This window comes from Epinephelus lanceolatus, chromosome 8 (genome assembly GCF_041903045.1).
Source record: "Epinephelus lanceolatus isolate andai-2023 chromosome 8, ASM4190304v1, whole genome shotgun sequence".
In the NCBI taxonomy this organism is placed as follows: Eukaryota; Metazoa; Chordata; class Actinopteri; order Perciformes; family Serranidae; genus Epinephelus; species Epinephelus lanceolatus.
In genome coordinates, this window is record NC_135741.1 from 37,615,306 (window position 1) to 37,641,552 (window position 26,247).

Genomic DNA, 26,247 nt, shown 5'->3' on the forward strand with positions numbered 1-26,247 from the left:
AGATATGCAGATCTGGATTTTGGACAGAACTCTGTATTACCAAACCATCATGAAATCCACTCGTATCATAGGGTTTAAAGGACAAACTTTTTACAATTTCAGAAAGGCCAACAGTGTAACTATTGTATTGCAGTTAATGACAAGCAGAAACTCTTTTGCCACAAAGCATGGACCTAAATGAGGAGAGACAGTCACTGTTGAACTTCAGCCATTCAAATCTTCAGTGAGTGGCTGCGACATAGAAATGCAGCTTTTTCCACCTTGGCATGGTTTTTGACACTTTGCTCTCTGAGTCAAAGGCAGACAGTGTTGATATATGTATTCATATAAATAACAAAACAGTACAGTATAAATATAAAGATTCTGTGTGTGTGTGTGTGTGTGTGTGTGTGTGTACACGCACAGTTGTAAATGGTGTATGAGTATAGGATAAGAGTGTGTGTGTGTGTGTGTGTGTGTGTGTGTGTTGTGTGCGCTTGTGAGCCAGTGTTAGGACAGGGCAGGGGGGTTAGAGGTGAGGCTTTCCCTCCCCCACCTCGTGGAAGAGCGAGGTGTAAAACTCGGGCTCCAGTTGCTTGTTGCGGTAACGCTGGACAATCTCTGTTATTTTCTGCTTCCGCCTCACGTGAGGCGGGTTGTACAAGTCACTTTCCAGACGCTTCCGTCGGCACACGTTGATGACCGTTTGGCGCACGAGAAACCCTAGGAGGAGGATGCAAACACACAAGCTTGTCAAGTCAAAGTAGTCAAATAGGAGAGTTTTGAGACTGTGTACAAAGACAACTAACAACTGAAAGTGCATGAAAATGTAAAGCTACAGTAAGTCCTTGCAGGTTAAAAGTAGTGATGATAAAAATCAGGGTGTGAAGGACCCATTGTTTAAAGTGAAACCGCTTCATTCAGTGTTTTTAGCACTTCAAATTACTGAATCTGTTTGTTTTGAAAAGCAAAAAACCTCTGCAAATAATTTGGCTCCCTGTAAAAACCTCCTTAACGTCTGGATACTAAGTTATCAGAATAGAAAGATGAGCACAGATGAGCAGGTGCTTGGTTAGCTGCCTGTGTCCAACATGCCAAACAGCATAGAAAAAAAACTCATTTGTAACATTAACTGCTTTATTCAGTGTTTTTACCAAGTGAATTCACAGGATTCGTATGTTTTAGAGAGGAGGAGACTTCTGTGGATAATTCGGCTCATGGTAAAAAAAACAAAAAAAACTGAATATCTGGGTCAGAAAAAGGTAAGCAAATATGCAAGTGCCAGGCAAGCAGGCTGTCTGTGTCAGAGAAACACTGATTTGTAACGTGAAACTGCAATATTATTTTTGACGGCATCACTCACCTGGACCACAGCTTTGAAGAGGAAAAGACTTTTGCTGATAATTTGGTTCCCGCTATAAACCTTCTGAACAAACACTAAAGAAATTCTGACCAGGAGAAGTTTCAGCTGGTTGCAATCTACAATCCTCACCGCTAGATTCCATTACATCCCCATAAATCTTACTGGTGTGTTACAAGCCACAACTTCCGCACTGACAAACAATATAAACAGATTAAGTGGAGTTTGTTTCCTATGCATTTGAAACTCAAATGCCAGCTTTAAAATATTTATGTGAGCGCATTTCCAGAAGCTCATCAATGATCCTATTAGATTCCCTATGGAAACTGTTATGCATTTATACTTATTGTCTTTGTTCTTTCTGATGCATGGTAGGGAGGAATAAACAGAGAGAGAGCCATATAAACCATTACCTAGTGCTCTGCGGCTGACCACCATGCCATCCACCAGGGGAATCACCATGCCAAATTTACCCACGGCTCCATGCAGCCGGATCCTGAAAAGCCCCGTCTTCAGAGGGTGGATGAAGATCAGAGGAACATCCTTCTCTAGTAACCCTGACCTGCAGCAGGAACAATTAGAAAAACAGAGGATGGTGCTTTAATGATGATAAATTAATATAGAACAACTGAGAAACACTGGAACAATACAATACAGAAAAAATAAAAGCACCACATTTACACTCCCATGACCTCATTTATACTTGTCAGTAACATGTATCTTGACAGACACATGTAGAACTTAACTGAACTCAGGTGTAAATGCCAACAGACTTTACTCCACATTAAACAATTATGTAGGCAGAGAAAATGTGTCTGTGCCTGACTGGTATTCTCCTGTGGTGCTGCTTTTTAGCATTTTAATTGCACAAAATAGCTTCTTCGATTGCTCTGAAAATAAGAAAAACTTAGCAATCTTCACATATGCCACTCATTATCTTTTAGGAGACCCGGCTACTTAGAAAATTAGATATGTCACTTTTAAATGAGCTGTTGTCATGTATCAAATCACACACCTCCAGACAACTCTCTCTCAAAAGGGCATTGTGAATTTGGTAAAATACAAGCCATTTAAGTCTGTTTGAGGCTTGTGGTCTTGTTTTTTGTATTTGTTTATTTACCAGGGACAGTGCACATTAATCAAGTATCAGTTTCCACCTCAACGTAAATGTGCCAGAGCTAGCTAATAGGCTAACTTCCATCTGTAGCTCCTAGGCAGGTTATTACAAAGTAATGTCCTCATGTCCTTAATACAATGCTTCAGCAAGCACTACAGTACAACACAAAACAACACAATACATAAAACATTACAAAAGTAGCAGATATGTGAAAACGAAAAGGGCATGTGACAGCAGTGCCTGAGATGAGGTGGTATAATGACTCATGACTGTAAGTTTGGTTAGCTTTAAGCTATCGCTTGAATTTATATTCAAAGCTTGGTAATTAGTGCTCTCTCCTAATCCAATGGGAAGACTATTCCAATAGTACGTGGCTCTGACTGACAAGAATGTTTGCCCAATCTTCCTACGTCTGTATTGGACAACACAGTCCTCTCTGGTAGTTGCCAACTGTCCTTCATTTAATGTCCACTTAGCCCATGTAAGACCTTAAAGAAGCTGTATGCAACATTCAGAGCAATAAAATAAGACATCACCTTGAGCTTTTCTCCTTAAACAAAAACATCATTGTGGTGAATCTGCGGGTTTCTGTCTTGTTTATGTTATGTGGCTTCAGGTCACGTCAATCTATCTGATCTTCACAGTGAAGATGATGAGTAGCATGTTATCTCACCTCTAAAAAGCGGTGGCCAAAACAAGATACATTTGAATCGTGTTTCGCAGAAACTGAATTTTCCTTTAAACAACTTCACACTTGTAACGATTGTCACAGCCCTGCCACAGTTCCATTTCTCTGCCTGCTTTTGCACACGCTGCATATTGTACTTCCTGTTTTGCAAGGTATGCTTGGGTACTGTGTGTTGTCCTGCATGTGAGAGCACATGCTGTTTGCATTTTTTTTTTTTTTTTTTTGTTCTTCCTTTTTGCACCTGACCAAAACCGGTTCATGTACCGTAAGTTCTCCATACTGGCAGCAGAGTGCTTTGAGTGTAAACTTCTGAATACCTGCAGGAAGTGCTGTTGCTCATGCTGGTTTCCAAGCCCGTGCTGGTTTCCGCCAAGAGATCAGACAAGGGGAAGTTTTCTAGAAACACAGAAACAAAGAAACTCACATTCCTCATTTCATTGGTCACATACTTAAGAAAAGCTTATCTATAGCCACCTTTTAAGGCTACACATGTTAAGTAATTACTATAAGATTTACTAAATGTACAAGACAAAATGCTAGAGAAAGAAACAGAATAGAATCTATGGAGAGAGACAATAAATTTTTCTCCACAACTAATAGTCTCAAATGATAGGACAGGGGGGCAATATAAAGAGCATGTGCCTACCAATATCATCAAAGCGCTCTACCCAGACCACAAACACCTTCGTCTCCGGACCCAGTGGTGGGAAGGACTTTCCAGTCGATGACCTCTTTGTCTTTACCAAAGGACTCAGCTACAGAAATAGTACAACTCATAATGAGTTTCAGCAAAGACTACATAAATCCTCATCAGTGCTGTCTGCATACAGTTCAGACACTCTAACATAAGGCAAACTTTACCTTTTTGGCAGACTCCAGGTTTTCAGAATGGTTGGGGAACAGCTCCAGTGTGAGATTAGGTTGTTTGTTTAAACCAGGCATGAGGTCTGTGTTCGTGTCTGCTTCCACTGTGGAGTCACTGTGCACTGATGACTCCTCTGAGAAAGAGCAAAGGAAAAAATGGCAATTTTATCAACCTGTAATACCTCACTGGATTTTCATTATGGATGCACCAATTTCTCAGCCAAACATCAGTATTGGCCAATATTCGCCTCGTTGATTGTCATCAGCCTAACAGCAAAAATTATAATTATTTATTGTGTCACGTAAATTATGAGAGGCTAAAAAGCAGAAAACAAGACTAACAATGTCCCAAAGACAAATTGAAAGTGTATCTGGGACAAACAGACATCAGACAAACAGATATCTTTCCTGGGACACCTTCAGGAAGAAAGGACACAGAAAACTCACTATCGACACATCAGGGGACACACCCAATTATTTTTGTGAACAACAAGTCTGTGTTGAAATCAGCAGGAGAAGAGCTTAACATCAGCTCTAAGCAGCAAGTGACTGGAGCTAGAAATGAGTACTGAGCAAAAGTAAATTGTAACATTATCATGATGTGTTCAATGTCATTTTGTAAAATGTAGTCTTTGCCCAGAAATGTGAACAAATACAACTTTTTGAAGGAGAAATATGTTGAGGTTTTAACATGAAATAGGTATTAGGAAATGATGATTATATAGAGTAAAAAGGCTTTTAAAGCAATTATTACAAAGATGTTTAAATTTGAAAGGTTATTCTAAAAGTTATTTCATAAATTTGTATGACTGAATTTATGCTCAATCAAAGACAGCGTAAAGTAGGGCTGAATGACTTTAAAATAGTTATGATGAAGATTTATTTGTTTCCCTGGCACACAAGGGGGATTATATAACAACAAAAACAAAATAAATAACTACAAAAAAAACCCCAGTATCAGCTCTCGGCCAAAATGTTATTTTAAACATCGGTATCTGCCCAGAATTTCACAATCAGCACATCCCCGGTTTCCATCATATACAATGTCTATCAAATCATAATCAAGGTAATAAATACTGACCAGAGTTTTCTGTTAGAGATGGAACAACAAAGGCAATCTCTGTCAGAGCATCAGCATAGTATAAAACTTTCTTCTCCCCGTTGAACACTGAACCTCCTGTGTCCTCAGGAGTAGCTGCATCATCTACAGTGAAAAAAAAATTAAAAGCTCAACACTGACTCAGTTACCATGAACATCGACCACGTAGATAAATAACAGATGCCATGACGTGCATTCATCCAAGGTCTTCCTCAGATCTAATGCTGTAGATAACTTAGTAGCTTACCCGTTTGTTGTATATCATTGCTATCGGAGCAGGAGTTAAGGGACCAACTGGTATCTAGGTGTCCTGTCCACCCTGGGTGGCGTCCCACGTCCACAGGCCAGCCCAAGGACAGCAGGAACTCCAAAAAGTGGGGCTGGACGCTAGATGACGACTCCACATTCCGCAGGATCTGATCGCCGCAAGCACATCGAAACACCCATTCTTTTTTACATATTTTATGGTCAACACATGTACTACGTTTTCAAGTTAAACTCAAGCCATTTCATTCCAGCTGTAGTTAAATACAAGCCAAACTGGTCAATCATTACACAGTGTATAGTTTTATTTTATACAGAATCTGTTTCAAGGTCCCTTACCTCGGGGCTACTTTTCTGTCCAGCCCTCACGTAGAAAATAAAGACAGTGTCAAATGGTCGGCAGGGAAGCAGGTCCAGGTAGCTGATGTCATCAAAAAACCCTGGCAGGGATGACTCCAGGCCAATCAGATGAGGAGGTAGACGACTGTTGTTGGGCTCCTATCAATGACAAATAAATATACATACATTCTATATAAACTATATTAACATTAACAATATTATAAATGTATCTATTGTTCATGCTTTATACATTACAATATCATCAACGATATAATTTATTCAGATGACTTATTCCTCTGACTTCAATAGAATCACAATGTAAAAGTACCAGCAGAAATAAAGTATAATTTAAGGTTTAATTTTGGAAGAAAATGCTTTTTATAACTTCAATCCGAGAGACTTTCGCATCAGCCATGATCAGACAAATTATGTTTGCCAACCTTGAGTGCCTCCAGAGACAGAAAGCCAAAGTGAGAGAGGAAGAGGCGTGCTGTCTGGAACTCCTGCGAGGGTGGAGGAGGTTTGCAGTCTGTCTGTGGGTCAGGGTAAGGCTTGGACTTCCAGATATCCTCGCTGTGCCGCTCCAAGGCGTTCTCATACTCTATCTGCTTGGTCATCTGAACACGAAGCCTGTCATGCTGAACTTCCAGCTGAAAAGAAGAAGGGGCATTAAAGAAAGATAACTTTAAGAGGCTGTGGCTGATGAATGGCACTTGATTGCATAAACCCAGCATTAACCCACAAAGGGAAAGTCCCACGGTCGAAACACTGAGGTGTCACCTCCCAAACAATCACTAGTGTTCACCTGTGCTTTAAAACATTGGCATTAGCTAAAACTATACAATCTCATCCAATCCAGTGCAACAGCTCTTCAATAAATTCAGTCTTTTGAAAGCTTTTAATGTTCACTTTCTCAGCACAGTGTCAGAGAGGCATTGACTCAACTCTGTGCTATTTATTTATTATTTATTGGTATTGCATTGGATTGAAAAAAAAAAAATGCGCATCATCTAAGATCAATCATGTTTCCCACCAAACCAGATGATTACACCCTTTTTCCAAGAGACACCCAAGTGAAATTTCATCTCTCCAACAACTCACGTGTGGGTAATTACTCATCAGTGTATTTGTAGCTTTCGAATCATCCTGCCAGCCCATACAACACACCTGAGTTTATATAATAACAAATAATATGAGCAATTAATTTACTGCATGGCTCTATTTTTGCCATGACAACAAACAGTCTTGTTGTAGCTTGTGCAAGAAGTAGGATAATTTAACTAGTCATAAGTTGTAACGGATACAAGATCAATAACAGGGTTCAACAGGAAGCAAATCTCACCTCTTTGCTGACAATGTCATCCAAGTCAGGAATGCTGACATCAGCTTTGACAAGAGGAATCTTATCCACCTCTTCTGGGAAGGGCCTCTGCTTGACGTTGTATCTGATACCCACATCATTGTTAGGCGTTGGACGGCCCTCTGGAACAAACATCTGCTGTGGAAGGAGAGAAGGAGACGAATATGGGGCAGAGTGGTGTTATGAGCAAAACAGATGTGGAGGTTTTACAAAAGCAAAGCTCAAGCATGGCATTTTAACAACATTTCTGAAGTGGTATTGGTTTAGCATTGTTATGTTTTATGATAAAGAAAACTGCAGAGTGATCTCACCCTCTGAGTGGCCCGAGCTCCTCTGGGTTGGTGGAAGAGCTGCATGGTCCAGGCATGTCTGCCAGCTGTCCCTCGGATCAAAACTGTCACTGATGGACTGGGGTCTGTGAGGACAGAGATGCTCATTTATGGAGAAACAGGATGTCCTGTTGGTAATTCATTTTACATAACTAGTGCTTGGTACATGGCGGGTGACACAGTCTTTACTTTAGCATTCAAAATGAACCAAGCAAGACCACAAATCTCCTCAATATCACGACAAACTGTATGACGTCAAAGGATGGAGGACAAGCTACTGACTCTGCTCATTGCCGAGAGGTTGCTCCAGCATGGCCAGGATGACCGAGTTGTCCAGGACAAAGTAGCGGAAGTTGCTGGCTCCTGTGGCACTGAGTCTGGCATAGCGAATCAAGGTGTCTTCATTCAGCAGGCTGCAGGTGGAGGCAGGCCCGCTGGGGGAAGGGAATGCCCCCAACACCTGCATAATACTGGGGAACACCACAGCAAATTGGGTCAACAGGGATAGTACCTTTTACTTTCTAATAGCCGTCTGTGTGCTGTGTCCAGGTTCAGCAGGAAACCTGGGGAAACTAGGTCATTGTATCAGCAGGGAAATACATAATTCAGTACAGCAACTAAGATAGGAAGTCCAACCAAGTTACAAAATTATTTTTGGGATAAAAAAAATTCTAAGCAATATTAAAATGAATTGCAAATAACATTTTATCATTGAAAAGAATAAAAACTTTTGGGTGGGTGCTGCGCTTAGGCAACAACACTCTCCCAATATCGGTAGTAACTGCCATAGAAGCTCATAAAAACTGACTGATTTTGACACTTGCAGCTAAGTTCTTAAGCTGGTGATGAACTGATTGTATTATGCTTGTCTTCAGTTTGCAAATGCCCTGACATAGATATAATGTTAACTTTGTGATTGGCTATCTGCATCATTGCAAGCAGTCGTGACTGCTACAGCAGACGAGCTAAGTGATCTGAACTGAAAACTGAACGTCAGTTTGCAGGCTATTTAGTATGCAAAGGAACATTAGCAGTCCTAATGTGCTTTTCTACAATGGACATTTGTTTGCAAGCTTGTCAATGACCATTGTGCAAATTAAGATTAGTGTCTATGCTTGTAGATAAGGAGACGCCATGGCTAGAAAGCTAGTGTTTGCTGACGTTCCCAGTTCATGGCATTTATATGTCAGTCACACAGTGCTGTCTGGATGTCACCAAGATGCAGATGATAGAATGATGATGGTTTTATGCAAATATATTACAATTTCTTTTTTGAAGAAGAAGAAGAAAAATCTGTCTGTTGAATATACAGACAGGACACAGTGTATTAACCCGATTAACAAACTGTAGTTTCAGATCCATATTGTAGAAACTTTGAGGAATCTCACCAGGACAAAGTCGCCTCAGCAGCGTCCTTCACCCTCATTGAAGCTGGGTTGTGCTCCTTCTCCCCTTTATGTCGGACTTCCTGTTCCTGTCGGGATTTGCTGCCAGAGATTCCTAGCTCCACAATCTCCAACACCTCTACTAAACAATCCTGATCCAAATGAAAAGGATAAAGGACAGAATCTCAGAGCAGGAGTGCAATTTTTCTTTCCACATACATGAGGCTAAGACTACATTAAACATAATTACCAACAAAGTGTTCCTGTAAAATTCTGAGAAAATAATTTCTCTGAGAAATGGCAAGGAATCCAATCTTCCGTATGTTCTTGGTTGAGTTAAATTTTACCAAACAGAACTCTACTATATAAGGGAAATTAATTCAGTCTTTAAAGGTACCTTCTCATCCAGCATGTCAGGATGTTCTGTGAGCCACACACACAGAAACTGGAAGGCAGCTACAATCATGGAGTGCAGGTCTCGGGACTGAAGAGGAGCTGGACGGCTACACTGGTACACAATGTACCCACATATAGAGCTGACTGCGCGTTTACGATCTGCAGAGTCCACTCCAACCTTTACCTGGTTAAGACAAATACAAAAAATTCAGTACAATGTACAATACAATGTAAGCTACATTATGAAATACTTTCTTTTACGCATGTGTGAACAGGTTTTTTTAGGCTTTGCTGAGATTGGTTTCTTTTAGATATTGATCAGATATTGGTTATTTTACTGATTATGATACATTTGATCATTTGAGGTTTAAAATAAGTTTTTAAGTTAAGTTACAGTACTGTTAGGACTAGCATTTATATCAATTTTACTGAAACCTCAATGTTACCTTGGCCTTGGCATTAATAATAACAACATGGAGCAGGGGTTAAGATCCTGCTGACATAGTTAAGCCCAGTTCAGACCACAGATTACCGACAAGACAAGCTGTAACTTGAAACTACTTGCAATGCACCAATTTACAATGTTCTAAAAACCTGCTAGTTTTCACTGATGCAACTAGACAAGACGATGTATCATCTCAATAGCAACAACTGTCTGTACTTCCATTCTGACTTCCAGCTTTTCAGGCTTATTTTGCAGCTGAATATAACATTTAGCTTCTTAAAATGTGAATGAGGATAGTGATAGTGAGATACTTGCTATAGTTGCATTTGTAATGGTAAAAAACAGCGAAAACATAAACAAAATGACCAGAGATTCAGATGGACAGTATTCATAATAAATACACCACAACAACCAGTGGTGATTAATCTGTTAGTGTGTATCTGTGTGTGTGACATGCTCATATGCAGGAACCAGCAGCTACCCACTGTTCAACACTGACACACCGTGAGGAGACGGACATACGTGTCAACACCCACAGGAATGTTAAAGAGATGGGTTCGGTGGGGTCAGAGAGCTGTTGTCATAACATTAAGCAGCAAGGTAGCTGACCTTGCCAGTGGACTTCACTACAATTTTATTGGCTGTTGAAACAGATGATGTGCCTTACCTTGTAAAACCAGCCACTGGCAACTTGAGAAGCTAAGTTGCATTCAACACCATCAGGCGACCTGAGTCGAGCTGAGACAGGCCAGTTCACACTGCTGCAACTTTTCCCTGCATCATTCTAAAACGGTTTTGTCTTGTTGCGATTCTTTGGTCTGAACCGGGCTTTAGTTTCAGGTCATCAGTCTCTATGGTAACAGGGTTTCTTTTTTTCTATAATGTTTTCCGACAATGTTTTTGGAGTAGAAAATCCAGTATTCACCTGTAAAACACCTGTGGTTTTATAAAGTGAGTGTTTGCTGAAGTGGTAATAAACAGCTTCTGCTGTTTGAAACACGGCTGATCTGAAACTAAATTTAAGTGTTTCAGCCTGGCCTGGCAGGCGAGTAATGACTGTAGATTATTATACTTATTCTTTGTGGTGTATCAGACGTTGTATCTTTACCTTGGCAAGCCCGGCCAGCAGCTCCAGGGCAGCCAGTGAAATGCTCATATCTTGCCTCCACTGTGAGTTGAGTCTCTGAGTGACCAGGTGGATGCTGCGCACCAGCAGGCCTGCCGCCGTATCTGGAAGAGCTAGACCATATAACACCCCGAAATACCAAACACCGCAAAGAACAGAGCAAAGCAGGATTCAGGCAACACAGGCAAGGTAAACAGGACAACAGGCAAAATGTCCTGGATGCCGCATTATTAGATATGTCTTGGTACTGAAAACATGCATTAGAATGGAGTTTGAAATCAGTACAGCACACAATGTTGAGAAAAATGTTGGTAGAAATAGAAATAAACTGCTGAGGAAAAGAGCTGAGCGATCAAGTTTTGACTTTGACTAGACTTTTGACTTTAAGAAAATATAACTCTACGAATGATATAATCATCCAAAACTGTATATATTAATAAGTTACATATTTATTACACAATTACATGAACCATAAATATACTGTTTTTATTACCTCATGGGTTTTCTGTGAATTGAATTTATATACAAATTTGTAAAAGGTTAGAATTTCTTGGGATATGTTTTGCTGCTTCGTGTGCAGTTCTAAGAAAAAAAATCACCACAAAATTAAGGCTGACTTTCTGTTGAACAACCGTCAAGTTGCCTGAATAAATCCAGAAAAAAAGTATTAACCAGTGGAAGTCACAGAGCCTTAAGTAAAGGCTGTGACAAAACTAAAATTTTACCTCTACGCAGTTCCAGTACCTTAACTGTTGTTAATTTTGTCCCATGCAGGGTAATCATTTCTAGCTGACTATCCATTTCAGAGATTCTAACTAAAGAACCTGAGGAGGTCTAAACACACAACATAATGCTTTAAAATGTAATTATGTTGAGGCTTCTGTATTAAACCTCTCTATCTGGCTCCATTTTTAATAATTCTTTAAATTTAAAATGAGCAAAAACATACCTCCTAAAACCCTAAATTGGCTATAGTGTAAGTAACATCTGTCTCGAGACCCATAGCCACTCTTATAATTCTTGATCTTCCTGTCCAGCACTGAGCCTCACAACACAATGTAACCATCCTCTCCCACAGGAACCCCCCCTCCCATTTCCTGCGACACAAAGTCGCCCATATGTAAAAAGTGTTTGGGGAAAGTAGATATAAAAAGTAGATATAAACTTGTGGACAACATTAAATGAGAGCAGTCCTCATTAATTTATTATTAAAGAAGAAATAAATTACATAAATGCCTCTAACATCACAATGTCCAACATATTAATTAAGTCAAACGTCGCTCAGCCCTGTTGAGGAAACAACAGAATCTTTGAAATGCTTTTGATTAGGCAACACTGTTACAACCAATCAGTAAGAGAAAAAAGGCAAACAGCCCGAACACTCCATACGTCCCAGTGCCAAACAGATGTTTAACAACACAGCATCACAGCAAATAACTTTGGTATCACCTACAAAGACATTTTACCCAACGCTTCTTAACTCTGCATACCACTTTAACCACGTTAGCTACAAACAACAAATGTGTTAATTAGTTATGCTTGATCTGACCAAAGTTGGCATCACTGTGTTAATTCAGCGCACACAAGGATATTAGTGTATGTGGAGCAGCTGTGTGTCTTACCGTAGTCTCGGAGCAGGGCCTGGGCAGGACGCTCAGAGTCTGGGCTTGTGGCCTCCGTGCTTCCCCCGCTCGTGAAACTAATGCCACTGTTGGTACGGCTGTGACTCTGACTCCTCACCGTCATGTGGCTCCCATCTATACTCCCCTACCACCACAAAAACACAGTCATCTTGATGTCCAATCCATCACTGCTGCTAGTATTATAAAATGTTAATCATTCATCAGTAGAGAACAGCAGTGATCTGAGCCTTACTGTTTCAGTCTGTGCACCTATGGACTCCAACAGTGCTGAGTCTTGAACAATATTTAGCATTGCACCTGGGGGGGGTGGGGGTGTCAAAAGTTTAACAACACAGAGAATAACAGACTTTATCACAGTCCAAAAAAGGTTTAAGTAGCAAATATACTGCAAAAGTAATATGGAGGAGCAAAGTAAATAGATAAAGAAGCTAGTAGATACCCAGGATGAGCTGTGTGTTGGTGGGGTCAGTCTCAGTCTGAAGTGCTCCTATAAGGACATTGACGAGACGTAGCCTCAGAGACAGAAAGGACACGGGCTGGTCATGAGGCCACCCATCCTCCTCATTGAACTTTCCTTCCAACAGAACCTAAAGCAAAACATTGACATGGTAAAAAAAAAACAAGCATACCTGTTTGAGCTTTATGACACAGAAAATGTTTCAACAAGGATTTCACATAAAAAAATGATTCAATTCATACCACAAACCCAGAAACAAACTAGGGGTGTCACAATTTCAATTCTAAATCAAGAATCGATTAAAATGATTCCAAAAAAAGAATCTGAAAACGTAAATGGCCTGGCAAACAAACTTCAATCTGCTGATCTTTATGAATCAAGACTCGATAGTCTCGACAGTAGCATAGCCCTCAGTACTGGAAAAAAAAGTTTAAATCAAAAACTTAATCAAGTCGTGGCCTAAACATCGAAAGTCTAATCGAATCATGGATTTTAGAGAATTGTGACACCCCTAAAATATACTAAATGCTGCATTACAGTGGCAGATTTAAAATAAATGAAATGTTCAGATACTAAAGCTGTTGCAGTTACCTCTGATTTAATGTTGCCAAAATGATGCGGCAGTGGCAGCATGGCAAGCAGGATGTTGATGGAGGCTCTCCTCAAGTCGGTAGGATTTACATATATCTTGAATTTGGACAGCTCCCTGATAGAGTAAAACAAATCTTATCAATTTCAATAAACTTAAGACAATATTCTCAAAACCTCTGACGAGAAATCTCACTAAAATCATATAATCCCTGAATATTTCAAGTAAACAAGTAAGGGATAATGCCCAACAAGGTGTCCATTATTACTAATTTATGGCAGACGGGGGAGGCCATCAATTCCTGACATGGGACGCCTCAAAGGACATTATCTCACTAATACCATGGATACTTGCCAAAGAAAAAAAAATATTCACTTATATTTTCATGAATATTGAGATCAAAATCTTACGTTTTTCACAAGCCATAACTCGGCTTCCCTGTTTACACCTGAGGGTTTAACTAATACCTTGAACAATCATTACATCTTATTGGGTTCTTATGCAATGGAATTGTTGTTCACTACTCCAATAAACACAACGAACCTTAGGTATGATTTGGCAACGGAAGATATTTCCAGTCTGCTCAGCTCATAGCTAAAAAGCTAATGTTGTGCTGGCAAGATTCAAAGTCATTCAATGACATTGTGTGCAGTTGGCAGTATGCTAACATGAAGACTAGCTTCCTATTCAGCTTTGGCCTTGTCCCAAAATCAGTATCAATATTCTCATGAATATTGATACACCATATGTAACATAACGTCACTGTTGGCCACAGCTTAAATTATTGAGTTAAATAGGGAGCGGGATGTGAGATGATCGCTGATGTGATATAAAGTTCAGAGGGCCAGTGTACTTCTTGCAGCTTGGGTGTCGCCAACCTTTGGTGTTCAAAGTATGAGGCACTAAAGGCCTGCACACAGTCTTGTAAATAAGTTGTAAACAGAGACTGCAACCCTGTTGCCATGGTTACTTTTATTGGATACAGATACATATTAGAAAGGTGAACAGACAATTTTACCGAAACTATTTAGTAAGTGTACATTATCAGGTTTTAATGGATACCCTATAGCCAATCAGAATCGAGTATGCATCCAAAAAAGCATCTAAAATATGCTAATTACAATCCAAAACCAGTCTCACCTGTCTGGTACAATAGTCTCCAGGGCAGCTATGAAGTAGGGCACCACCACATTGATGCCCTTCAGGTCAGTACAGAAGAGAGAAGAAGAGTTGAGTATGATAGAAGCCAGAACTGGTCTACAGATAAAATCAGAGATCTGGAGACCCTGAATCAGGACCATGTAGAATCTGCAGAGACAGGAAGAAAAATATATATTTTGCACTTTAAAATCCTAACAACCAATGTCACTAAAGCCCATTCCCACAGATATCTACGTTACCTGGACAGATAAACAGGCAGAATATCTTCTCCAGTTTTCTTGCTACAGAAGATGCGGCAGAGAGTCCCGCAGGCCTCAGCCCGTCCTGCCTCGTAGCTCTCTGGGAATTCATTAGCGTCGAACATGGGGTTGGACACCATGGAGTCTGTGGACATTTGGGAACCCTTCCTTCTTAGCTCCAGACCTACTTGAGTGGCTATCGCTGTAGAGAGTACGAAGAGACAAAGAATGAAAGGACCCTGAATTGCAATGTGGTCATTAGTATTCATGCATGTATGAGAAACAGGCAAACATAGACATGTAGCTACTATATGCACACAACAATAAAAAGGAAACATAGTAAAAAATGTTTTTTTTTTTTTGTTTTTTTAAAAAGCACCATAAAGCAGATATTTAATCACTATCACAACAAGAGAGTACAAAGACCTCAATGACTGCAAACACACACTCACATCATTTAAAAGCATTCAAAAGGGAACTCTGACACAAAGAGTTTGCCACAGGGGTTCAACCTAAAGCATGACAAGGTGTGTTGGTAATAAAATGTTTTCAGCTGCATGAACACAAAGCAAAATCCCTGTGTCAGCTCCCTCGCCGTTGCAATTATATGACTGTCACTCAAGGTACAGAACATTCACTTCATGCATTGAGGCACCAAACAAATAAAATCAAAACTCAAGTGAACTGACAATACGAAAGGAAATTATAGAAAACAAAACATTAAAGCTGAACTTGAGGGGGGGTCTGAAACTAAATAATAAGAATTAGTGTGACCCAAATGAAAGATAAATGAGAACTTAAACAGGGTGGCGTTGTCACAAACTGGCAACGTTATGGTCGAGACAAGTGGTCAGTTGGTGAAACCCATTCCATCACCTTTGGAGAAACGCTGAGAGAACGCTGGTGAACTTTTATATATGACAAGCAGTGGGAACAGAAAAACAATGGCGATAATGGCGATGATCATGAGGAACTCAACTTAAAAGCAGGAAGATTTGTCAAAAAAAACGCAAATCAAGTGAGGAAAGAAAAGCTGCCGTTCCTACTTACAAGATTTATAAGAAAGGAGAATTTGGATAAAAGAGGCTGCAAGATAACAGAAATAGTGGAGAGACACAAAATCAAAGCAGATCCAATATTTTGGGATCAATTCATATCAGGCATGAATTGTTTTTTTTTTTTTGTTCTCCTCAATACATGACTTTTAACCCATTACAACTCTTTAACATTAACCAGACATGGTAGACACGTGCAGGACACTACACCAAAAAGAGAAAAGTAAATGGAGAGCCAATGATGAGCCAAATTTCTTTCCAAATGCTAAGTACTGTATGTGCTGTCATTGACTCCTCTAGCGATGAGTTTACCAATAGGATGGCTGTATGAAGTCCTTAGCATATGGTTATAGTATATATGCAGTTTTAGCCAGGTTTAAATAGTTGGTAGATGTAAATGGATTAGAATCAGATGGAAATCTCATCCCAGGCCACTTCTAACCAAGCCCTCCACACACAGAAAGGCACAAAGAACTTCCAGAGAAAATGGTGAAAAAAGGAAAGGATATCCCAAAGACATACAGTAAAAAATAACAGACACCAAAAACACGGATAACTCCACAAAACACATACAGCACAAAACACCCACCTGCCCATGCATAAATGGGAACGCTATTAGCCTTATCGCCCCACTTCTTACCGGTCATGCTGGGGTCTCGGCTGAGGCCGCTGTGGAGCTTACAGTGGACGAGTGCGGCATCAAAAAGCCACTGGCCGAACAGGTTGAGGATGCTGTTGACCTTTGGCCGTGCTGGGGCTGGCAAGGGCCGAGTCTCCCAACTGCTCTGGTTGGGGCTTGAAAGCAGTGTTGGGGAGGACGAAGTCTGCTGCTGCTGTTGCTGCTGGGATGCTTTGGTTGGCTGACTACCGCTGCCCTGCAGGGTGGGGAGGGATATCTGATTAGGCTGCTGACAACAAGATTAGTGTAACTCACAGGTCACACAGAGATAAGACGAGAAAAGATACATGTATTGTGTAGTGCTGGGGCAATTCATCGATGTAATCCATTATTTAAATAGTTGATTTGCAAAACATGCATTGAAGCGTCACAATAGAGCAAGCTGCGCCCACTCAAAGCACGGATTTCTCCAGAGAACAAGCGGCAGCCCATAGCTGTACCATGACTTATCACAGAATTACAACTGCTATGCACAGACACTTGAGGCAAAAGTTTCCCAGAGCGCTTTGTCAAGACGGCAGCAAGACAGCATCGTCCTTTTTACTTTTTGTCCCCACCCAGTTATATTAGGATTATAAACATGCCAAACATGTTTATGTTAGTAGTGGTCACTTCACTTGAACTGTCTGCACTGCTGCTAACATAACACCATGCGTCACCTAACATGGTTATTCCACTACTTTTCTGTTTACTTTACCGGTCATGCAGGAGTGAGAAAATGGTTTAAACATTTACAGTCTGTAAATCATTTCAGTTACTTTTCTTGCCCCACACTGATGCAAATATATATTTGCCATTACCTTAACTGCATATTACTCCAGTGATGAAATAAATCCAGGTCATAACCATTTTATGTTTTAAGAGAAGTGCTTAAGAAAATGGCTGCTATGATAGATAGTGATTAAAATAATGTGTCACAGCATTAGCAATCCTTTTGAGTTGGTGGTTCAGTTTTTTTCTGATCAGGCATCTAACAAATAGGGTACATAGGGATAGGGTTCAAAATATGCTGCAATTATCACTGATTTTAAGAGAAGATGATTGAATAAAATTATCTAAATATAAATGCGAAAAGTTTTTGATACTGATTTTAAGGTAAATTCACTGTTATATTGATCAAGTAATACAAATTTACACTTAAAATAATCTATAAATTAATTGTTAGATAAACTGACTGATCAAAGAAAAAAACAACAACATTAGATTCGTCGAGAAAAAGAAAATCAAAAGGTGCAGCAGTAGTCTATTCTTCCACACAAATCTTGGCTAGTGTGGCAACAAAATGTGTCAGAAATATATTTGCCTTGTTTTGTCTGTAGATCAACTACAAAACAAACCTTTTCTAACTCAGCACTAATTATCTGTTATGGTTTAATCTAATGCTTGAACTTACAGTTGAACTCTTGCTCGTGGTTTTGGTGACCACCGCATGACGTTGCTTGCGGCTGTGAGGGGGCGTAGTGTTGGTGATGGAGGGGGGCGGAGACATGCTCATTCTGTTGACTGGGGTGGGCGGGGCACTGTCAGCTCTGGGGCGTGATATACCTGTGGGCAGGAAGGTAAAATCAGCTGGGGACTAGAGTAAGGTCTTTTTTCCCCCATAGCAGGGGGAAGGGGAAGATTTTTGATTAGCAAAAAAGAAAACAATCTTGAAACCCCCACTTTTCAAGTGGACAGACTTGTTATGGTTAAATGTAATCATATGAAGCCATTTTCCCCATTTCTAATGTTATGAGAGAGAGAGAGACAAAGAAGCAAATGAGATGGCTTCAGAATCTGTTACTTGATCATAGATAGTATTCATTGGTAGACAAGCACAACAATGGTTAGATACGAATCAGTGACAATTAATATCCATTAATCTTGATTGATTTTTGGCCCCCATAAGAGACCCCTTGTTCATGATCTTGTAGGTTAATCTGAATATGTGGAACATATCATTTTGCTAAAGCAGACTGTTATGTTATGTTAATAACATCACCAACAATCCATAGACCGAATCACTGTGACATCGCGCGAACAACAATCACCTCCCTGTAGACAACTGGCAATTGTTTAACTGTAGAGACAGGTGAAATCAGACAACTTGCATATTTACGTTGCCATTTTCAGCCGTAAAACTAATGTTTAAAGATAGAAACATGATGGTCTGACCGATCTGATGTACTGTGCTGCTTTAACTGCGTCTTTGATAAATCAAATCTACCAGCACAGAAGCCAAGAAATGTACTGCTGTGGACACCGACGGCAGCATGACATATTTTGGCCACCTAATGAGACCCACCTGAACAAAAAATAGCAATTTCAGTTTAAGTTTACGCAACGAATATTTTCTCCACGTAACATTAGACACTACCCAATTGAGACAGTGGTAGACCAACAACTCCTATGTTCTGTTAAGTAAAATTTCTGTTTATGTCAATGGAGTCTGGTGGCTTTGAGATAACAGCTTCAATTCTCTGCCAGAAAGGGCTGTCTGGCAGTAAGGTGAGGCAGTAAAAACATTCTACACATAGCGTACGCTCAACTGAGATTTTTTTTGTTTGGTGGGCCCTTTTTATGTGGCTAAAACCTGATCAAATGCCCAGCACTGTTTTATTTTGTGTACCTGATGCGGGAGTATTCAATGCGGAAGTTAAACAAACGTTGTGATTCGGTCTATGGAGAACTTGATCATATGCCCATCTCATTACGTGACGTATCAGGTGATGTCTGTACCATGAGAGAGCAGCACTGGAGGAAAAATGAACACCCTCTCCCGTACATCTCTCTTTTCAACAGAGACACCTACAGTGTAAAGAGAAAAATCACACTGACATGTTTCTATTGAAATGTTTCAACAGGTATTTATTACTGACTGACATCCTCCATCTTGATTTTACTCAGGAATACAGTCCAGAGTAACAACTGCAAAGGAGTTAAACTGTTACTTGCTTGGAATTGCTGTAAATGGTTAAAATGACTCTCAGTGCGTATTATAGTACCATTTTCCCAACTAAATTACTATATTTTACATTTCTATTCATCCTTTTCTAAACAATACAGATCTTTTAGATTTTTAAATGTATTATCCTGCACTCCAGCACCAATTGGTATTCTTTGATTTGATGTGAACACAATTGGCCAATAAAGTCAATTCTTATTCTAAAGCCAAGAAGGTAGGAGTAACACATTTCAAAAACCTAAAACACAACACTATGCATTGCAAAATAAGCGGTAATGTTAACATGTTTTATTGCACTTTGGTTTAAAGGTACAAAACACTCCCTCTTACATGTCCCATGACTGAGCTTTTCATTTGAACTCTTACCCAAGAAGGCATCCACGAGGCAGCTGATGCCCCTCATGGCCCTGAAGAAGATCTGTGGTAGCTGTTTCAAACATGGATGCAGCACCACTTCATGAGGGATACCGCTAGAGTTAAGAAACTGTTCCTGAAACTTTGGAGTGGTGCTCACTATCGCAGGGTTGCTCAGGTCCACTGGGTTGCTAGAAACAAACAGATAGAGGGGAAAATTCATGTTTTAGGCAAGAGCTCACAGATGCCACCAAAGCTGATTTGGATAGCTGATATCCGATTCTGCTTTGGCCTGGAAATAATGGAATCAGTTCTCTGACATTAATATTGTCAGAACTGAGACGGGAATGCAGCCATTTTAAAGGCTGGAAGTAAAGCACAAAGAGAGGGGAAATATTTGATTGTAAGAGGGATGTAAAATATGTGGTACTTCACTTCCGCTTTGTGCGACAACTTCTCTGTCTCTTATGACACATGAAAAATCATTTGTGTGGAGATAGTTTGATGGGAAAAGAACAACTCTTTTTAAGGTCAGAACCAAGGAATATTAGGGTTTATGCACCTAAGCATGTGGAGAAAGCGGTACCACGTCTGTGCCACACAGTCATTGTCCATCTCTAAAGGAATCAGGCTGGCATCTTCATCAGGAACCTTAAAAGGTGGGAAGGATGGTCCGTGGGTAAAGCGCAAAAGCCTGGATTGAGGAATTGAGAGAGGAAGGTACAGATTATCACACTCAGTTCAAAATACAGATATTTATTTTATCATTTTTCCTCTTGTCTATATTTCAACCATAAATACACCATTTCCCACTTTAGAGGCTACTTCTCTTAACTAAAAATTAGGTTTGCTTCTTTTCTCTGCAAACACAGGTTAGACAACAGGTTAGACAAGTCAAGTGACCCTTTATCTGAATTTCTATCAAACAACTCAGCAATACCTCAAGCATAAACAAAACTGTTTGAAACCTTTTTCAGCACTAAATCCAAGAGGTTCAGCGGATGCCTTTCTAACCTGGAGGTCAGGGCACAGGCCACCCTGCTCCACTGCTCTACAACAGGAGGGTGGTGTCTCCAGTTGGCCAGCATCTCCCTTGCTGTCTTCCAATATGGTGGCGTGGGAAAGCAGCGGGCACATGCCAGTAGCCACACCTCAAACAGCACTGCCATCAATTTCTCTGCCAGTTTCTCTGCCACCCCAACTAAAAGACATTGTGGGATTATTGATATTAGCAATCCTCATTAATAACTAAGTAAACACATCAAGAGTAGTTGTGTAGGGCGAGGCGGGGCATACCTCCAACCGTGGGTGGCGCAAGTAATGTGTCGTTGATGCGAAGCAGGAAGAGCAACAGCACCTCCCAGGTTTCCCTCACCATGGAAACAGACTCCCGTGCCAATTTCTGGACTGCAGTCAGGACCTGCTGGCAAAGCCTGATATGGTTCAGACTGTGCTGTTCAGGCCTGGAGGGAGAGACGGAGAGTTTGAAATAAGGGGATAGGGAGGAAATCAGAGAGAAAGGGGGAATCAGAAACAAACGGGTAAGAAAACAGCAGGCATTAGAAGTGACATTAGCAATCAAAAATGGGGTGCCTCTAAAATCCACAGACACTGAGCAAAAACAAATGTATACTTTTAAATTGAAAAACTACAGCTGATGGAAGATAAAGGCTCACCTGTGAACATTTCTGACATACCTTGGTACGAAGACGTTGTAGAGATGTTTAAGGATGGTCTGGACGTACATATTGGGCTCCTTGACCACAGGCTGAGGCATCGAGTCTCTGGGCGACACCAGGGCCATCATCCAGTCTGTGTACACATCCACACACAGCTTGACAGTGTCCCCTTCTAGGGGAAGGGTTAGGCCATAACACAGCACCTCCATGGTCCACTTCACCTAGAAAACAAAGCAATTTCATTAATTTCTGTGATATAATACTGTTCCTTTATGTCCATCTGTGCTCTGTGTCAGGTGAGTAAGCATAAGGTGTTTAGAACACCTGTTTTACTGTCTCAACAAGGAAGGCCAAAGGTTTAGGGCAACATAATGATGGCAATAACAATACAAAGCACGTCTTTAAGTTTCTTGCTTAATCAAAAACAGAGCGAATACTCAAAAGGCAAATGATACATGAAAACCAGTTCATCATTCTCCAGTCAATGTCATATTTAAACATCGGTGTAAATGTATCAACGATGACAGTATCGACAGGGGATGTCCCAATTATGTTTTCTTGCCCATGATCCTGGTCAAAATCTCTATGTTCAGTATCTGTCCATATCAAACTTTCTTTTTTTCCCTTACATAAAAACAGCTACTTAACCTAAAGTCAGCCTTCATTAAAAGCCTGTATAACAGCCCTTCCTTGAGAGTTTCCTGCAATATTTTGTATCATAGTCATGAAAAGAGCAAAGTCAGTTGGATCAGTAGTACTAGGACGATATATCTAAGCCTTATCCTCAGCATAAGAGAAGTTCAAAGCAGTAGCAGCACTTTAGATGAATAGTGCACCTGAGAGATATAGCTGAAATACTTGGAACCCAACTCAGCTCCTCTCACATCCCTTCCTGAGTCCCGAAGCATGCTGTCATATCATTAATTGAAACTGCTGGCTTGCTGTGAGCTCTGCGGTTCATTCGCTCACAGCAGTGTGCGTTAGCAGACGTTCCAGTGTTTTATCAAAGCACAAGGGAGACTTTTTTGACAGCTTTAATATGGCACATACAAACAAAAAGGATCAAAAATTGATCTGGCTTTTTATAGCCAAGACCAATCTATCAAAAATGGTCCTGATCATAGAGAAGGGCTCTGAACATCCCTTTTAAAACACACTAATATTGTTTATCACTGAATATATAGTGAATATATATAGGTTAGAGAAGTTGTTGTTTTTTGCATAATCCACATACAATATGCAGAGAAAATAAACATATATGGGTACCTAAGCTGTGCTCACTTTTGTTAACATGAAAGGTGAACTGAAGGGAGGAGGAAGTGTCACTTATGTTTCAGGCCAAGGCCTTCTGCAGAGAAAGGAGAAGCTGCCTCTGAAGCACTCCATCAGTCATACCTTTATATACTAGCGTAGCTACACCACAGACACTCTTGAGTAAAAGACAAATGACAGCCCAACTGGGAGTTGCCTAATGGCATTTAAATGGACTTTGAGGGCATGAGGAAAATATGGACTCATGATCTCATGAGATACAAATGCAACTCTTTGGCATTAATGTCAAGCATTACATCTGGTCAAAATCAGGGTCTACGCTATCATCCTCACAGTGACACATGCTAGTGGTAGCATCATTCCATTACTTTAACAGCAGGAACTAGGAAACCGGTAAGGATTAAGAGAAGGATGAACAAACTCAAATACAGGGGTCCTTGAATAAATCCTGCTCCACTGTGCATGCTCCTCATGACACAGTGGGATAAAACACAAATCCAACATAACACTGGTCTTTGTCCAAAAAAAATCTGACAGCCTAGCTAGGTGCATGATATAGAGAAACATGGAAATGCTTTAGTGCAGATCATATAAAGGGAAGCAAGAGAGACAATGCACGAATCTAGGTGTGCAAACCTGATGACATGCTAAAGAGGAAGAATCATTGTGATGATTACTGTGCTTCTACAAAGTACTGAAAAACAGGGTATAAAACTGTTTTAAATTACACATCTTTAGGGTTGTTTTTTAAACCAAACATCTAAAATATACTTAGTATATAGTATTTACTGAGTATAATGTTTAAACTCCAAAATAGAACAGTTAATTTCATCTATCTAAAACACACTGACTTTTTTTTTTTTTTTTTTTTTGTAAGGGAGGAGATGCAAATGGCAGTTACTTTTGACCACACGTACATTGGTTATCAAAGAAGCAACACAGAAATCTGGATATAAAATAGAGGTGCAGTAAAGGCGGTGGACAAGAGCCTGCAGCCACTGTATTTTTTTTTCTGGTTTCTTATTGTACATGTTAATAGCCTAGTCAGTGCAGCTCACATATGGCACTAATGACAACACCAGTTATTTAGGAGGACACTCCTATAACTTGATTACTGTTCAAATCGCAGCATGTCATAGCAAACACCGATTGTGCAGAGCAAAAATAATTTGAGTGTATTCACTGTGATGGCACTAACCTGCATGTGCACACAATTGTTTTGCATCAGATTCAAACTGGTATTAGTAGCTTAACCACAATTGAAGAGACCAGATGTCTTGAGTTTTTTGCAAACCCTGTTGTACAGCCTATCCTCATTTTAAAATGTAACATCACCACATGCAAAAATATATTGACATTAACAGCTTTTACTTTAATTTTTCTAATGAAATGGTCAGCAATTTGTCAACAAATATAACCTAGCACAGTGATAGTACCATCAGACAGTGTGGTATACGCTGATGTAACTGATGTTGTCTAAAGCACATCATCTGATGGATCCATAAAGACATTCCCCTTTAACTCATATGGGAAAAAGTTTTGAAGCTGACAGGCTCTCCAAAGTCTTGTGATGGAACTGTGAGCTTGGCAGGCTACCAATGCACTAAAATGATTTGTCAAATATTTTATAGTGCATGCACGGACCTACGGTACAACGGTGCTTCTTACCTCCTTGTCTGTCTTGAGGATGTTCTCTGTGGCAACAGGGCTTACAGCTGTGCCCAAAGGCTTGACCACAGCATTTGCCACCTCCGTGCCCACGGTGGTGGGATACGTGTGCAGGACACTGAGGTGGCCCTGGTCACTCTGCACCACCAACTGCAGCGAGCGCCACTCAGAATACATGCTGCTGATGTCTGCTGCACTCTACACACACCTCCTGCCTCCACCTGCAGACACACAAATCCAAGAGTCAATTTAATATGACAAGTTGGGAAAACTATGGAAAGGCTACTTGGCTCATATCTAGCACTAATGCGGTTGTGTCCTCCGTCCCGTTGTGAGAATACTTTTCCATAGCTGTCAATATGTAACCCTGCTGACAGAGAAACACGCACAACCCTTACGGTGCAATATTCTTTCAGATTATCGTTTTGATCTTGACGACTATCAAAGATCCATCCCGCGGCATAACTTTAACTTGGTTAACTGATTTACCATCGTCTTATGTAGCTAGCTCGTGTATTTTGGTGGAGTGAGAAAGCAGACTTAAAACGTAAATACCTTTACAACAGCAACATTGTGAACAACAAGATGGAATTGTATTAAAACAATTGCCATGTGGCGTGTTGATGCATAAAAAAAATAGCGTATGATAAAACCATGTAAAGAGTCTGAAGTCATGTTCATTGATATAACGTTAACGCTAGCTAGCTATAGTTTTGACAGTAAACAGGACCCATCAAACAGCCCAGGTTTTTCTGTTGATGCTAACGTTACGCTCTCTACTTCCAGAAATAAAAAAGTATCAAGGCTGACATTGATTAGCACGACTTCAAAAACGTTACTAGCTGGCGTTTATGCCATCTAAGTGTAAATGAAGTGAAGGACCATTTGTATCTTAAACCTTGGGTCGGTAACAAACCGAGGAATCACAACCAGGAAACGGTACTGAAAATGATTAGCATGCTAACGTTAGCTAGCATTGACATCAAAACATCTTCCCCATCTTTCTGATGACATATGCTGAAGTTAGCTGCTGGCTGGCTTCTGTGTTACATGTCTGTCTCTCTGGATAAGACAAGAAGCTGTCGTTAAGAGAAACCGGCGGCTCTACGCGCTAACTTATCAGTTAGTTATCTCAAACTACGTTGCAGTTGATCCGACGTTGCTAGCTAGTTTAGCTAATGTTCGCTGCGCTAGCCCGTTCGTTGACATTAGCCGAGCTGGCTGTCATTTTGCTAGCTACCTAACTTTGCAAAGACGCTAACGTCTGCTCGCTTGCTACGCAACTAAGGGAGTTTCAGTTTACCTTGACGAACTGGAAATGTTGTCATAACAGAGCTCCGAAACTCGCAGTTTGTGCTTTCTATGTATCCTTGTCTACACCATAACAGCGTCCATCTTCGCAATGTCAAGGCTTGAATATTGCAGCTTGATGAGCTAACGGGAAACAGGATGCGTAGATTGTCGCCCCCTGCCGTGCGGGTACAGCAACTGCACCAGACATGATGCTGCCTTCAAGGTGCTCCTTCTAGCGAACACAAGTTCCCCCTAAAATTCTCCCTGGTGCCCATCCAGGTGCTCTTGGTCAGATTTGAACCAAAAAGCTGTTGTCTTTATGATAGCCATTGTTTAGTTTTGCAAAAAAAAAAAAAAAAAATGGTCTGATTATTAATGTTGTCATCTCTCTTAGGTTGATGTGATGTTCAGGAGCTATGGTAAAGGTTTCTGGAAGTAACAGGATTTTCTGAATAAAATATAA

At 40.4% G+C, this 26,247-nt stretch overlaps 1 protein-coding gene across 21 annotated transcripts; it reads right to left on the reverse strand.

Moving 5' to 3' along the window:
* Positions 1 to 368: 368 nt before the first annotated feature.
* On the reverse strand, positions 369 to 25,946 carry ralgapb (Ral GTPase activating protein non-catalytic subunit beta). 21 transcript variants are annotated; one of them, XM_078170244.1, is made up of 33 exons: positions 25,795 to 25,943; positions 24,492 to 24,712; positions 21,570 to 21,772; positions 21,169 to 21,335; positions 20,887 to 21,073; positions 20,435 to 20,566; positions 19,885 to 20,063; positions 19,293 to 19,361; positions 17,968 to 18,119; positions 16,536 to 16,770; positions 15,891 to 15,926; positions 14,841 to 15,042; positions 14,581 to 14,748; positions 13,443 to 13,557; positions 12,834 to 12,981; positions 12,627 to 12,691; positions 12,374 to 12,518; positions 10,734 to 10,855; positions 9,182 to 9,364; positions 8,788 to 8,936; positions 7,682 to 7,869; positions 7,382 to 7,485; positions 7,053 to 7,205; positions 6,812 to 6,877; positions 6,151 to 6,360; positions 5,711 to 5,869; positions 5,355 to 5,523; positions 5,090 to 5,212; positions 4,006 to 4,142; positions 3,791 to 3,899; positions 3,462 to 3,540; positions 1,753 to 1,901; positions 369 to 702 (listed from the first exon to the last, which is right to left on the reverse strand). In XM_078170244.1, the coding sequence occupies exons 2-33, from the start codon at positions 24,666 to 24,668 to the stop codon at positions 509 to 511; spliced, it is 4,674 nt and encodes a 1,557-aa protein (XP_078026370.1). In that variant the 5' UTR covers positions 24,669 to 24,712; positions 25,795 to 25,943; the 3' UTR covers positions 369 to 508. The 21 variants fall into 21 exon arrangements, with proteins under 21 accessions (XP_078026370.1, XP_033484601.1, XP_033484600.1 ...); XM_033628710.2 differs by having other exon boundaries at positions 7,053 to 7,208; XM_033628709.2 differs by having other exon boundaries at positions 10,734 to 10,864.
* Between the last annotated feature and the right edge of the window lie 301 nt (positions 25,947 to 26,247).